Source organism: Panthera onca, chromosome D1 (genome assembly GCF_046562875.1).
Source record: "Panthera onca isolate mPanOnc1 chromosome D1, mPanOnc1 haplotype 2, whole genome shotgun sequence".
NCBI lineage: Eukaryota > Metazoa > Chordata > Mammalia > Carnivora > Felidae > Panthera > Panthera onca.
In genome coordinates this window covers 11,107,300-11,121,023 of record NC_138348.1, presented here as the reverse complement: position 1 = coordinate 11,121,023, position 13,724 = coordinate 11,107,300, and the positions used below count along the sequence as shown (strand labels likewise).

At 50.6% G+C, this 13,724-nt stretch overlaps 1 protein-coding gene across 8 annotated transcripts in view; it reads left to right on the top strand.

Annotated features, from left to right (window-relative positions):
- The window catches only part of STX3 (syntaxin 3), a 44,005-nt gene that overhangs the window by 27,423 nt on the left and 2,858 nt on the right, over positions 1–13,724 (top strand). For 2 of the 8 annotated variants that reach the window (XM_078433512.2, XM_078433513.2), the window contains 7 exons: positions 873–947; positions 1,961–2,028; positions 3,970–4,078; positions 5,147–5,220; positions 5,374–5,508; positions 7,187–7,297; positions 11,121–13,007. In XM_078433512.2, the coding sequence (XP_078289638.1) occupies positions 873–947; positions 1,961–2,028; positions 3,970–4,078; positions 5,147–5,220; positions 5,374–5,508; positions 7,187–7,297; positions 11,121–11,273 (725 nt within the window). In that variant the 3' untranslated portion in view covers positions 11,274–13,007. Of the gene's footprint in view, positions 1–872; positions 948–1,960; positions 2,029–3,969; positions 4,079–5,146; positions 5,221–5,373; positions 5,509–7,186; positions 7,298–7,418; positions 7,530–8,774; positions 8,889–11,120; positions 13,008–13,523; positions 13,607–13,724 lie in introns of those variants that run through there. The other 6 variants (XM_060606761.3, XM_060606760.3, XM_078433514.2 and 3 more) reach the window with 6 other exon arrangements.

Here is a 13,724-nt window from a genome sequence, read left to right as displayed (position 1 = left end):
TGTGCACACCTTGGCCAGAACTCACACCTTACTCCAGACTGCACATTAGAATGGCTGATTTTATTTGTCCCTTGTCCCCCAGTAGACCCTGAACCTCTTGAAGGCAGAATCTATATCTTCTCTCTGGTGTGTGGGTATCTAGCTCAGCTCTAAGCTTGTAGCAGGTGCCAAAGGATTTTTTTTTTCCAGTGTTTATTTTTGAGAGAGAAAGAGAAAGCAGAGAGCAGGGGAGGGACACAGAGACTCCCAAATAGGCTCCACACTGTCAGTGCAGAGCCCGACATGGGGCTCAAACTCACAAACCCTGAGATCATGACCTGAGCCAAAGTCGGATACTTAACTGACTGAGCCACCCAGGTGCCCCTAGGATGGTTCTTGAATGAGTAGTCATGGCTCATACTTACTTGGCTCCATTCATCCTAGAATAGCATCGTACACATAGTAGGTATGTCATAAATATGTGTCTGAACCTAAATCGATGAACCTTGGTTGAAATCCCTTTTCCTCAGAGGTCCCATGAAACCCTCTCCTACCTTTGAGCTGAAGCCATCATGATAAACCAGATGATTTCCTCAAAAAGGAAGCTCATAATTTTGTGTGCCAGAGAATTACTTGGGAAAGCCTGTGAAAAAGACAGATTGTAGGGCTCCAACCCTGGGTGTTTTTAGTCTATAGGTCCGGGACAGAGTGCCTGGCAAATGTCCCTTAAATAAGCCTTAAATAAGTCTGTGACTCCAGTGACAGATGACTGGGGAACACCTCACAGTAAATAAAGCCTGCTCTGAGAAAGCTCCCACCTCCTCTGTTGCCTGGAATAGCCCACAAAGCCGGGAGTCTCGCTGACTGATTCTGTCGGTCTTTGTTTTACCCAGAAACCAAGGACGACCTAGAGCAGCTCACGACCGAGATCAAGAAAAGAGCCAACAACGTCCGGAACAAACTGAAGAGTAAGAAGGGAACAAGCCGGCCCCCGCTACTGCCCCCCGCTTGCCCGCGGGGCCTGGCTCTCCTGGACCGAAACGCGTCCTGATGATACACCCGTCCCCCCTCAGCCTGTGGCTTGGGCACTGCCCCAGAAATTCTGCCTGTCCCGGAACCAGGGCAGTAGGTGAAAGAGAGCAGCACCGGTGTATGCTTCCGGCGGCCGAGTCGCCGTGAGACTCCACTCTCCCACTTCGTCCCTTGACTTTACCGGTCCCGTTTCCCCAGCCCCTACGTACATGTGAACAGTAATGCCCGCGCTGTCTAGGTGCAGAACATCTTATTCTTCCAGCTACAGACATTTCTTGGAGGGCCAGGTCTATGGCCCTCCCACCCCCTCCCACCCCTTCAGTTTAGACCCTCATTCAGTGTGGCCGTCGTCATAGACGGAGTTCCCCTGGGGTCCCAAAGCATTTTCGCCCAGTTGGTTTGGGAATGCAGACTGTCGGTCAGACGGTGGAGGCAGCATTTATATTTCTTCCCCCCTAAACAAATCACACACCTGTCCTCGCGGGTGGAGGTGGGGGTCGCTAGGGGCGGCTTCCAGGAGTCGCCGGGGAGTGTGCGAAGCACGGTGCACGTTCTCGTTTGCTGCGCACGTGGGTGCCGTGAGGGAGGCACTGTCCTTGCTCCGTTCTACACACCAGGGAACAGGAACACTAAGAGAGGGGACGTGGCCTCCCCGGAGTCCCGCAGCTAGGGGGTGGCGGGGTGAGGATGTGAGCCCGAGTCTCCCGGTGACAGAGACTCTTGCTGAGAGGTGCTGTGCTGAGATACAGTCAGACGAGAGCCGGTACAGGCAAGGCCGTGGCCTGAAGGCCTGCGGCTCACACGTGAGCTGACGTCTCGAGATCACAGGTGTCTCTTGCACCCCTCGGTGCGCTGGGTGTGAGGGGGCACAGGGAGCCGGGCACCGAGCAGCGTGCTTCCTGGGGGCGAGGGCAACGTGCTGCTGGCATAGCCTTGCTCTGCCCTGCAGGTATGGAGAGACACATTGAGGAAGATGACGTGCGGTCGTCGGCAGACCTTCGGATTCGGAAATCCCAGGTAAGACTTTCCCTGGTCTGACGCTTGTCTTGTCCGGTCTTAATTTTTTTGTTCTTAGCTGTGGAGTCTTTTTTATTTTATTTTATTTTATTTTATTTTATTTTATTTTATTTTATTGTATTGTATTGTATTGTATTGTTTCATTTTGTTTTGTTTTGTTTTATTTTAGTTTTATTTTACTTTAGTTTGTTTCATTTTACTTTAGTTTGTTTTACTTTATTTTATTTTTTTAAATGTTTATTTTGAAGAGAGAGGGAGAGAGAGAGAATCCTAAGCAGGCTCTGAGCTGTCAGCACAGAGCCCGAGGCAGGGCTTGGACCCATGAACCGTGAGATCATGACCTGAGCTGAAGTCGGACACTTAACTGACTGAGCCACCCAGGTGCCCTAAAGTACAATTCTTATTTGGACTCCTTTCGAAGAACTGGTGAAGGAGAGCTGACCGGGCTATAGTAGGGGAGGGGCCGGAGGCCCCCCCCCCCCCGACGTCTCTAAGGAGGCCCCCGAAGATCTTCCCAAGATCGCTCCCACAGGGCACAGCTTCAGATTTAGTGTACCTCCTGTTTTACAGGAGAGGAAACTGAGGTCTTCTCTATAATCTTTATTTTTGAGAGACAGAGCACGAATGGGGGAAGGGCAGAGAAAGAGGGAGACACAGAACCCGAAGCAATCTCCAGGCTCTGAACTGTCAGCACAGAGCCCGACGCGGGGCTCGAACTCAAGAACCGCGAGATTGTGACCTGAGCCAAAGTCAGATGCTCAACCGACTGAGCCACCCAGGTGCCCCCTGAGGTCTTCTCTATAAAGATGGTCGGTCGTTAGTTGTCTAGTGTGGACTGAGGCTCTTTGGTGGTCATGAAGACACGATCCTTGTCCTTAAAGAACAGGCCTGATGTTCAGGTGGCCCCAGGAAGCTATCACCTAGGACCCAGCAGGAGGGCAGTGTGAGAACACAGTGAAATGGGTGGTGCCCTCAGCGTCCTCAGAGCTCGGGGAGAATTGGGGGCAGCCAGAGGAGCTGGGCCTCGGTTGGGCAAGAGTGGCGTGTGGACAGTCCCGGGGGGTGGGGGGAGTGAGGGGGTGTGTTAGTATCAGTAGGGGTGGTGACGGTGGTGGGGCGGGGAGGAGGGGCTGGCATGGAGAGAACAGCCCGTCTGGAGAGAAAAGCTGGTTGTGGGCGAGTGGCTGCGGGGTTTTGATAGAGGATGTGGCTCTGTGGTCCAGAGGCCTCTGAATACCTACCTGCCTAGGGAACCTGGATATGATCAGGTAGCCTGTGTGCATTTGCTTCAGCTTGCAGTCTCTTAGGAGATAGTCCGGGGACCTCCTGAAAGCTGGACCAGAGTGGGGATGGGGCGAGAGGCCGGTGGGTCTCTTGCTGGGCTTCTGCAGTGATTCTGGTCTGAATATGCGTGCCGGTAGTACGCATTTGCAAAGGGTACAAATACTGGTGATTTTGCACAGGAGAAGCTAGTAGGCCTTGATGTGGACAGTTGGGCAAGGAATAAAAGTTACGGTAAAGATTTGAACGCAGACACCCAGTGCTGTGGAGCGAATGCTTTGAGCAGGAAGTGGGAGACGTTAGGGAGGTCAGGTTGGGTAAGAACTCAAGGATTTGGGCAGGTGTTGGATGCAGGAAGGGAGTCTGGCAGCTTTAGGAAGCAAGCCCGGGTGGCGGCAAGTCGTGTGGATGCAGGGCTGTCCCGTGGCCCCACGATTACCATGCGAGGTCAGCAGGGCAGGTGAACTGGAAGGGTCGGCGGACCCTTCCGATGGTGTGAGTGAGGAAAGCGGAACGTTGAGCCTTATACCTGCCCCTCTGATTCCAAGTCTGGTGCTGCCAAGACAGCCACGCGGGGCTGGGCACGTGGGCTCTGCCGCCGTGGGGGCTCCCCGACCTTCAGCTCGTGGGGGCTTACCGCACTTGGCATGGTTCCCACAGCACTCCGTCCTGTCCCGGAAGTTTGTGGAGGTGATGACCAAATACAACGAGGCTCAGGTGGACTTCCGTGAACGCAGCAAAGGGCGAATCCAGCGGCAGCTCGAAATCAGTACGTGTTTGGTACATGTCCCTTCACCTTTCCCTGCCACCTGGCTGTCCATCCCAAGTCGGGAGACCCCAGGGAGCGAGCAGCAGCACCCCCGCCAGTGGCTGCCCCCCCCTCCCCCCGCCCCCGCCGCCCTGTATTTTGCACTCAAGCCCAGGAGAGGCGTTGGGGCACCGGCGTCCCTGGGGCAGCGTCGTGGGTGGCACGGTGCTTGTCAGGCTTGGTCCTCTGGCCCCTGTGGGCGCCAGCATTTATTTGTGGCGTCTCCTAGGGACTCATGGTATCTTTTTGTCGTCTCTGTCTCTCTTTTTTAATGTTTATTTTTGAGAGAGAGAGCATGCGAACACGAGTGGGGGAGGGGAAGGGAGAAAAGGAGAAAGAATCTAAAGCAGGCTCCATGCTGTCAGCGTAGAGCCTGATGTGGGGCTCGAACCCCCATACCGTTTGATCATGATCTGAGCCGAAATCAAGAGTCGGACGCTTAACGGACTGAGCCACCCAGGCGCCCCTCTTTTTGTCGTCTCTTTCACAGCAAAGAACATTTATGAGATCAGAGTGTGGTGCCGGGCCCTGCGAGGAATAGACTGATCCCGACAGCCGTGCCCGTTAAGGACTCAGGGCGTTGCAGGGTGCCACCGGCTCTAAGTGGAGGAAGGGTGTGGACCAGGAAGGGGTCCGAGAAAAGCACGTGTGTTTAGCGGGGGTGGCAGGTTGTCCAGCCTGGGGAGAGGGAACCCTTGGGAGTAGCAGTGTGGGGTTAGGTGCAGGAGGGAGGGCTTGTGGCCAGGGACCGGCTCCTGGGCCTCTGAGGCACAGCGAACGGGCCGGTCAGCTTTCTGAGCTAGGAAGGGCTGTGGTCAGATACATGCTTTAGGAAGGTAACCGCCCATAATGCTAGCGCTGGACTGGATTAGGGGAGAAATCAGAAGCAAGACGATCAGGGGCTCCCGGGGGTGCGTTGTAAAGGCCACAGTCTTCAGAGTGAAGTCACCGCGTTCCTGGTTTTCAGGGAACTTTTGCAATGGTGTGCTTTGGTCTCACATTTGATGCTCTACCTCTTTTGTGCTAAAGCCGGCAAAAAGACCACAGATGAGGAGTTGGAGGAGATGTTGGAGAGTGGGAACCCCGCCATCTTCACTTCTGGGGTGAGTGTCCGGGAGCTGGGGTGCACGCCCCTCTCGAGGGAGGCTGCCGTGGGGCTCCGTGCGGTTGGCAAGGGCAGGGCTGCAGGTGCAGGGGGGCGGGGGCCTCTGGCCAGGGCGCGGGCTGACAGTCGGCCTTTGTGTGGCCCGTTGTAGATCATCGACTCTCAGATTTCGAAGCAAGCCCTCAGCGAGATCGAGGGGCGGCACAAGGACATCGTGAGGCTGGAGAGCAGCATCAAGGAGCTTCATGACATGTTCGTGGACATCGCCATGCTGGTGGAGAACCAGGTAACCGGGCAGCGGGCACCCCCGTGGGGTGAGGGAGGGAAGCTCAGGCACTCCTGAGAAGTGGGGAGACCAGAACACCGGCCGGGGTGCAGTGGGGGAGTCCTCGGGAATTCGCATGATGGAGGAACAGAATCCCAGCGTCCAGGCCAGGAACGCCCCCCCGAGTGCCCCGTCAGCCCCGTCACTCTTGCTGCTCCTTCGGCCTCACAGTCACTTAAACTTACTAGGGGCCTTGATGCGGTCCAGCCTGAGCACCCCCTGTTTTCTCTTCTAACTGGAGATGTGGGTTCTTGGTGAGGGTGCCTTAGAACAGCCTCCGGGTACAAACTGTTTCACTGGTGACACTGAAGACAGGGTCATTCTGCCACCTCACAGTGAAAAGTTAGCTTTGCCAGAGGGTTTAATTTTTGTCCATTTTTGTGTCTTCTTTTGTATGTCCCCCCCACCCCCCCATATTTTGGCACTTTTTGCAAGGAACAAGAGCAGATAAGGGAATGAACGAAGCAACAGGAGAATAATGTTCATAGGGAGACTTGGAACACTCATGGTCTGATGGCTTATTCTGTCCCTGGGTGTCTTTGCTCAGGCTGCCAGCCTGTGACACCTGTGTGTGGCTCTGGTTCCACGCATGGTCAGGTGCCTGCCGGTCCTGGCGACCACGGTGTCCAGATGCGCCGTGTTACCATGAACTTCAGCTGCCCTGCCACCTGGAAGGGATGGAGGCCCGCGTCCTTTGTGGGAGGGCTGCAAAACCTAACTGAAGCCCGGGCACTGCTTGGCCGGTTTTTGAAGGCCGGTCCCTGCTCGGGGCCCAGGTGCCTTTCTTTCCTCCGCCCCCTCTGGCCTTTGAGACCATTCCTTAAGTGCGTCGTCCATCCCCACTCTTCTTTTTTCTCCCCTCGCGGCCTTGCTGAGGAATTGGTTTGAGAGTCAAGTGATGGTGAGTGCCTTTCTGTGTTTACAGAGTGCCGTAAAGCAACGGGTTGGGTTGGGGAAGGTCTAGGTAGGTGAGGGGCGTTCCCATCCTAAGATGCCCAGAATTAATCCGAGTCACCGAACTTCCCTGTCGGGAAGTAACAGCTGAGAGATGGTTGGGAAACTCGCTCAGAGACCACTGTCCCTCCATAGCCACGTCGATGTAACATGTAACCAAATAGCTTAGGTAAACCCAATATCTGTCACTTAAGGGGCCCGGGAGTATCTCTTGGAGAAAGCAAACATTCCCACCTTGGATATTTACCAAGCAACTATTTTTGCCAGCACTGTTCTGCAGCAGTAGTCAGCAAACTTGCCTCAGGCCAAGTGAACTTGGCTCAGGTCTACATGACCAGCAAGAGGCCAGCATCCCATTTATGCCCCAAAATACTCTCATTTTGGTTCCTCTCCTCACATGCTCAGTTAAAAACAAAATGGCGGGGGTGGGATCTGTGAGATCCATAGTTACCAGGCATCTAGATGGTGTACTACAGGTGTCCCGGGCAGCACCTGCTCCACAGGAGTCATTCAGAGTGTTGCTTGAATGAGTGACCACCACCAAGGACCGGAGACCCCTAGGTCTTCCCATGGGAAATGTGAATGTGTGCCCCACAGAAGGTTTCTGGATGCTTCCCTCCCCCACGTGAGCTAGGACTGTCCTGGGGTGGGTTTATGGGGCGTGACTCATGTCCATTCTTCTCAGGGAGAGATGCTAGATAACATAGAGCTGAATGTCATGCACACAGTGGACCATGTGGAGAAGGCACGGGAAGAAACTAAAAGAGCCGTGAAGTACCAGGGTCAGGCCCGGAAGGTGAGACTGTCCCACTGCCTTCAGAGAAGAAAGTCCATTCTGCTCGCGGTCTCTCGCTCTTTCTCTCTTCTCTGTCCCTGTCTCTGTTTCTGCTGCCACCACCTCTTGCATCCGGGGAAAGGGAGCCATGATTGACCGTATCGAGAACAACATGGACCAGTCTGTGGGCTTTGTGGAACGGGCCGTGGCAGACACCAAAAAGGCTGTCAAGTATCAGAGTGAAGCTCGGAGGGTGAGCGCCTCAGTCCCCACCGGTCTGGCTTGCTTCTCCTCTCTCTGGTCCTCCGCACCCGCACCCGTGTCCTTGAGCCTGTGCCTTCACTCCGTGTCCTGGCCTCCTCCCAACACCTACGTCAGCCTTTCCCTGAGAGTAGCTAGCTGCCCTTCTTCCCCCGGTGTTTCTTGCATGGATCTGGCTCACGTACTCTCTACCCAAGAACCCATACTTGGAGGCCGTTCTGTAGGGTGGACGCGTTGCCCCGGTGTGGCTGCTAGACTTCTCCTGTTCCTTTCAGATGTTACACTTGACTCCTCTGTTCTTCAGAAACCTGTTTGCCCTCTTCCACTCCATTAACCAAGCTCCACCCCCACCCCCTTCTCTCTGCCATGAACCCAGTGCTGTGCTGATCGCCATGTAACATTACCTCCTCTCTTATGGAGCACCTATTATTTCTACTTACACATGAAACAGCTGAGGGTCAGAGGTTAAATAGTTGGCTTCGGGCCACCTAGTAAGTACAGGAGTGGGATTCAAAGTCCGATTCCAGTCACGCTCTTCCCACCGTACCAGTGCATTTCTCCCTCTTCCAGTACCCCTGTTGCTTGAGGACTTCTCAGCTTCTCTGCCCGTTGTGGTAGCCATCTCTGGTGGCTTGTGCTTTGTAGGCTGTTCTTTTCTCTTTCTCCTGGGCTCTGACACTTTGGGTCTTCAGTTCTTTGATTTCCTTCCAACTTTACCTATTGCTTGTGCAAGGATTCAGGGAGCTGGGAAGTTATTTTATATGATGAATCCAGGCTGGCTCACAACAGGTCTGTAATCACGCTTTCTGATCCCCAGTCACTGGATCAGGTCTGATGGGCAGGCATGTGCTTTAGGGGAAAGACGGATGGAAGTTTGAAATTAGGTCTATTCAAAAACATACACTTCTTGAAAAGGAAAAACTGGTCACGTCATACCTTGGCCTATAGCTGCTTGGAGACAGTTGTTGTTGTCGTTTTTATCTGTGCACATGTCCAAGACTGCAGTGTGAGCTGAGAGCAGCTCCGTATTTCCATCTGCTGGCCTTGCCAACCAGGAAGTAATTTCAGAAATATAAAATATCCTAATAGAAGGTCTTTATGTAGAGATGTAGCCTTCTTATTTGGATTGATAAGATGCTTTCAACGGAGAGGTGAGATGGGTTGGGTTTTGGATGAATTACTGTTTTGGGTTGTTTGTAATAATGCTTTGTTTTGTTTCTCTTATCCTTCTCTCCAGAAATTGATAATTATCATTGTGCTAGTAGTTGTGTTGCTGGGCATTTTAGCGTTGATTATTGGACTTTCCGTTGGGCTGAAATAACGGTGGCCTGAGTGGCTGCTGCACTGAAATGTAAGTAAATGGAAGGTTCTCGGGGACTCTGGATTGGCTCCCTCTTGAGAAAGTGGCCTGGGATTTCACTTGGCACCGCTTGCCCCTTGTGACTGTCCTTGGACGCACTGAGCTCTCTCAAACTTCCGATTGCCTGTGCATTCTTTTGTCTCCTTAAAATTCTGTTCTGGTGTTCTGGTCCCTGGGAAAAGTTCTCTTCTGGGCTGGGCTCCTGTTGGTTTCCTCTCCTGCGGATTCTGTCCCAGCTCTTTGTCTTATCACCTGTCCTGGCACATTCGAGCACCACATTTTCGCTCCCTTCGCTCAGTAAGCATGCTCCTAATTGGGTGCCATCTGTGTCCTGGATCCAGGTTTTATCTTCTGAATTCTTGCTGACTCTCATGGATGTTGGGCTTTGCTCTCCATATGCTTTTCAGTGTAAACAGAGCCTTGGAATGGGGTTTGGGGCAGCGGGGTTTTGTCTGACTGACCAGTTGGATCTTGAATGATATAGCGGTTAACATTTCTGAGTGTTGAGTTGTGCCAGACCATGTATTGAACACCTTACCCACACGTCCTTGAATCCACGTAACGTCCTCCTGACGTAGGTACTATCGTTACCCATATTTTACGGACGAAGACACTCAGACTTGAAGAGATATTAAGTGCCAGGGCCAGGTGTGAACACACAGCTGACGATGGGCCTGGGGGGAGGTTCTCTACGGCATCTTAGCTTCATTTGTAAAACCAGGTATCCATTCTTCGTCATCTTCAAAGTCCAGAGAGCCTTGGAGGATAGTGAATCTAAAGTCTAGGACATTAATTTCTTTAAAGTCTGGTAGAAAGAATAGAACTGACCACTGAATCAGGGCTTCATGTCCATAGTGGCGATATAACAACAATGATCTCGTTGTTGGGACTGTTAACGCTTCTGTGACTTCTTAAATATTACTTTTCCGAATAAAATGTAGGATGTATTGTTAAAAACAAACAAACAAACCCTATAAAACAGAAAAGGTGAACAGAATGAACTTTTAGTGTTATTGCTCATAGCCTTCTGGCACGTCCACGTTCAGACGTGGTTTCACACGGCTTAGACCGTATTATCTCTGGTTTTAGATCCAGTTAAAAAATCGTATGTCTCATTCCGCATCACTGAGATCTCTCCGCAAATCTAATTTTCAACACAAGATTGTGAATACACTCTCAATTTGTTATTATTTTCCCAAAGTTGGAGATTTGTTATTACTATTTAGCGACAACTAACAGTATGACAAACCTCTATTTCTCTCATTTCTATTTTCTCTTTGATGAATTCAGAGAAGTTGGGTTGCTGAGGTACTAGATACCAATCTTTTAAATACCTGACACGTACCTCCATGTTGGCACCCAGAGCCGACCCTCTTCTTTATTTTGGCTTCAGTGGGTCTCAAAGGGTTCTCGAGACCCCTTGTGAGGTGTGACCACAGGATCTTGAAGAGAGATGGTTATAGCACTAAACATCAACTTCATCTTGAGAACGTAAATGAATCCTTTTTAAAGGGGGAGACTAGTTCACGTATTGTGTTTAGTTGACTTATCTGCGTTGCTGAGCAGTGTCGGGTTGCTTATTGTAGTGTATTCCATAAAGTCAGGACTGGCTGCTTAGGTCTGGACACCCTCCCCCCATCCATGTGGCCTGAGGACAAGAGGTCTGAGGGCAGGAGGGAGGGAAGACAGCCTATGTTTATATTCCCCAACTGTGTGCCAGGTACTGTTCTAGGATAACAACATTATCCCCATTTTCAGATGGGAAACTCTGAAGCTCAGAGAAGTTAGGAAACTCACCCAAGCCTACCGAGCTCTTCAGATGGAACAGCCATGATGACCCCTGAATTTCTCTTTGTTCTTTTCACTGTGTAAGACAAGTGGGGAGTAGGGGAATAATGGAGAAGAAGATTCAAGTTCTGGAACTTGTATCTGAAAGGTGCTAATGAGGGCCCTGTAGATAGAACAGGTGTTTTCATGGAGTGACTTGGCCTCCCTCTGGCAAGTCCTTTGATGGGAATGTGACAGCCTGTGTGAAAGATTATAAAAGGCCCAGAGGTTTATTTTTCCCTTGCATAATACGGCTTTTTGATTCTTTTACAATAGGAGATTTAGTCCCAGGTCCCGTCTCAGGGGTTTGTCTACCGGATTTCTCAGGTTTCGCGTTGACTTCACCATTGCTCTCCTTTTTGCAGTTTTGTCTGATTTTTCGTCTCCACCTTCTAGGTTTGTGACCGAGTCTTAATGTTGCTCTCCACCATCATCCTGTGCACTGATCAGCTCCTCCTTCCCCTGCCTCTCTTAGAACCCGATTTCACTCCAGCCTGGTGTGGCCACCCTTGTCTTCAGACGGGAATGGAGTTTGAATGGCCTTCCTGAGAGAGTGGGACCTGTCCCCTTGTCTCCTTGTAACCGTCCTTGGACCTGACCCAGCAAACAGTTTAGCCCGGATGAAGCTAATCTACCTGATGCGACCCTGAGTTCTCCTCAAAACCTTCTCCTGCCCCAACTCTGAAGTGCCTTCTCTCCTGGACTGTGCAAACCACCCCAGCTTCTCTTTCTTTCCTCTGAATGTGTCAAATTATGCCTTGCACCTTGGAAAGCCTATTCAAAACCTTCTCAAGGTGCTGTATTTTCTACCTCATGGAGTATTCTCCCAGAAATTGCAGTGTATTTTTTTAGGGGGGCATCTTTAACAAAGCAAAGGGATTCTTCCAAGTGTGGCAACAATAAGACTTGACTTGAGCCTTTCACTTGGCAGGATCTCAGTCCTTACAATTTCTTGTCCCCACATCTTGAAAATATGAGGAACTGGCAGATGTCGTTTTGGTCTTAGAAGCTGACTTATTTGAAATTCAATCTTAAATTAAGCTCTTAGTATGTTCAGCTTGGTGACCAACTTCAATCTTTATGTCGTAATCTCTCGTGTTTACTCTAGGGGGCACCATGATGATCCTAGATAATCCACGATGAGGTTACCATTTGTAAAGGTTAAGGGTATGGGATATTTGTTTCCCATATCGAACTCTTAGAAACTGGCTGTTCTCCATTGGAGTGATGCTTTGTGAAGCCATTGCCTTGAGGCCAGAAATAACCAGGCACTTAAAATTGGGCCAGGGACAGGTGCTTGAGTCTCAGGCTCTGGAAATGATCAAGACTGGTGCAAATATACAGTCACTCATTTCATGTATTCCAGATGTATTTTTATAACCATGTGTGTGAGATATATATATACATATATGCCCATGTCTCTCAGGAAGTAGGAAACTAGAAATGGAGGATATTATAACCTCAAAAAAAAAAAAAAAATAACCTTGAGCTAGGCTAAAAATTAGGTAAGAGACATTTGCTTATCTGCAAATGAATCAGAGTAGAAATATCTTCCCGTGTCATTTAGAAACCTTGTTTTATGGATGAGTACTGGGACGATCATGGATCTCTGGGGTAGGGACTAAGTTGACCCCGTTAAGTTATTCTGCTTAGCAGACAGAAGGTGTGACAAGTTTTGGTACCTCTTCCCACCAGTGCATTGATGAGGCTTGTCCTGAGAATATCCCATAGCAATCTGAGATCATTCATGTGGCCTTTGGATGATCCTGTTGTCAGGGCTGAGTCAGTTGGGGGAGATCAGGGACTACTGAGTAATTCGTCCACTACCAGTTTGACAAGCTTGACAGGTTCTTGGTCTCCCCCAGTTCTTGTCATGGAGGGAAGCAACAGCCAGGTAATTTTCTAGTGACGGTCCCCCTTAGATTCCCAGTCTCTGCCAGTCTCCCTGATTTATATTTCAGCCTTGACTTTCTAGGATAGGGAGAGCACCCTAATGCAGCCACAGCCCCTTGGCTTCCTCTGCAAAGGCTACTTACTCCGTCATTGCCCAGCACTCAGACAGAGCCAAGGGGATGATGCCCTCTTGCCCGTGGCTATGAAGTCGAACAGCAGACTGGCTCCAGCAAGGGCAGACAAGCTCTAATCACAGGCCTTTGTTGAGGCCTGGGGCTTAGTTTAATACAAGTGAAGGGGTTTTTTGTTGTTGTTGTATTTTTTTTTTAATGTAAAGTTGATTATTTTATTGATAATTTAAAAATAAATGACTTTATATTGATTGCAAAACAGTTCTGCCTCTCTTTCCCTGCAAAACAGTGGCCGGGTGCCACCACGTGGTGGTTTTTGTTTAGGCTTTGGAAAGGGGTTAAAATCTTTTTCAACCATGTGCTGGACCAGATGGACCAAAAGTTCCAGGTTTTGAAGATGGTCTACCTCTCAAAGAATGAAATGTAACTGTATTTGAGTTTCAGATTTAAGCTGCTCCCTGCCCGCCATAATTTGGTTCACTCGTCATGAGTATCTGGCTCCAGGAGACAGGAGAACTCTGGTGCGACGGGATGGGATCTAGAAGGCAGAGACATACCAAACATCCCTGGAGATTGCTGTTGATCTAATTTTGAATCTCTCCCTGAAAGCAATGCTTCTGTTAACACCCTGGGTTCTAGAAGCCAGATCCATCTTCCTTTCCCTTCTCATCCTCCACCGTGCCCGGATCCGCTTTTGTCTCCCTTCTTTGGTGGCTGTGTCTGCACGTGGACGCTGTTGCTCACATGCTTTTTCTTTCCTTGTGTGGACGAGCAGAAGAAGATCATGATCATGATCTGCTGTATCATCCTTGCGATCATCTTAGCTTCTACCATTGGGGGCATATTTGCCTGAACAAGGTGAGCCATCTGTGGGGAGGGTCAGACCTACTCTCACTTACTTGAAACTCTGGTGTCCTCGGGGTTTTGTCATTTGTCACCAGGTGCCCCAAATCTGGGTGGGATGAGGTGCTGAAGT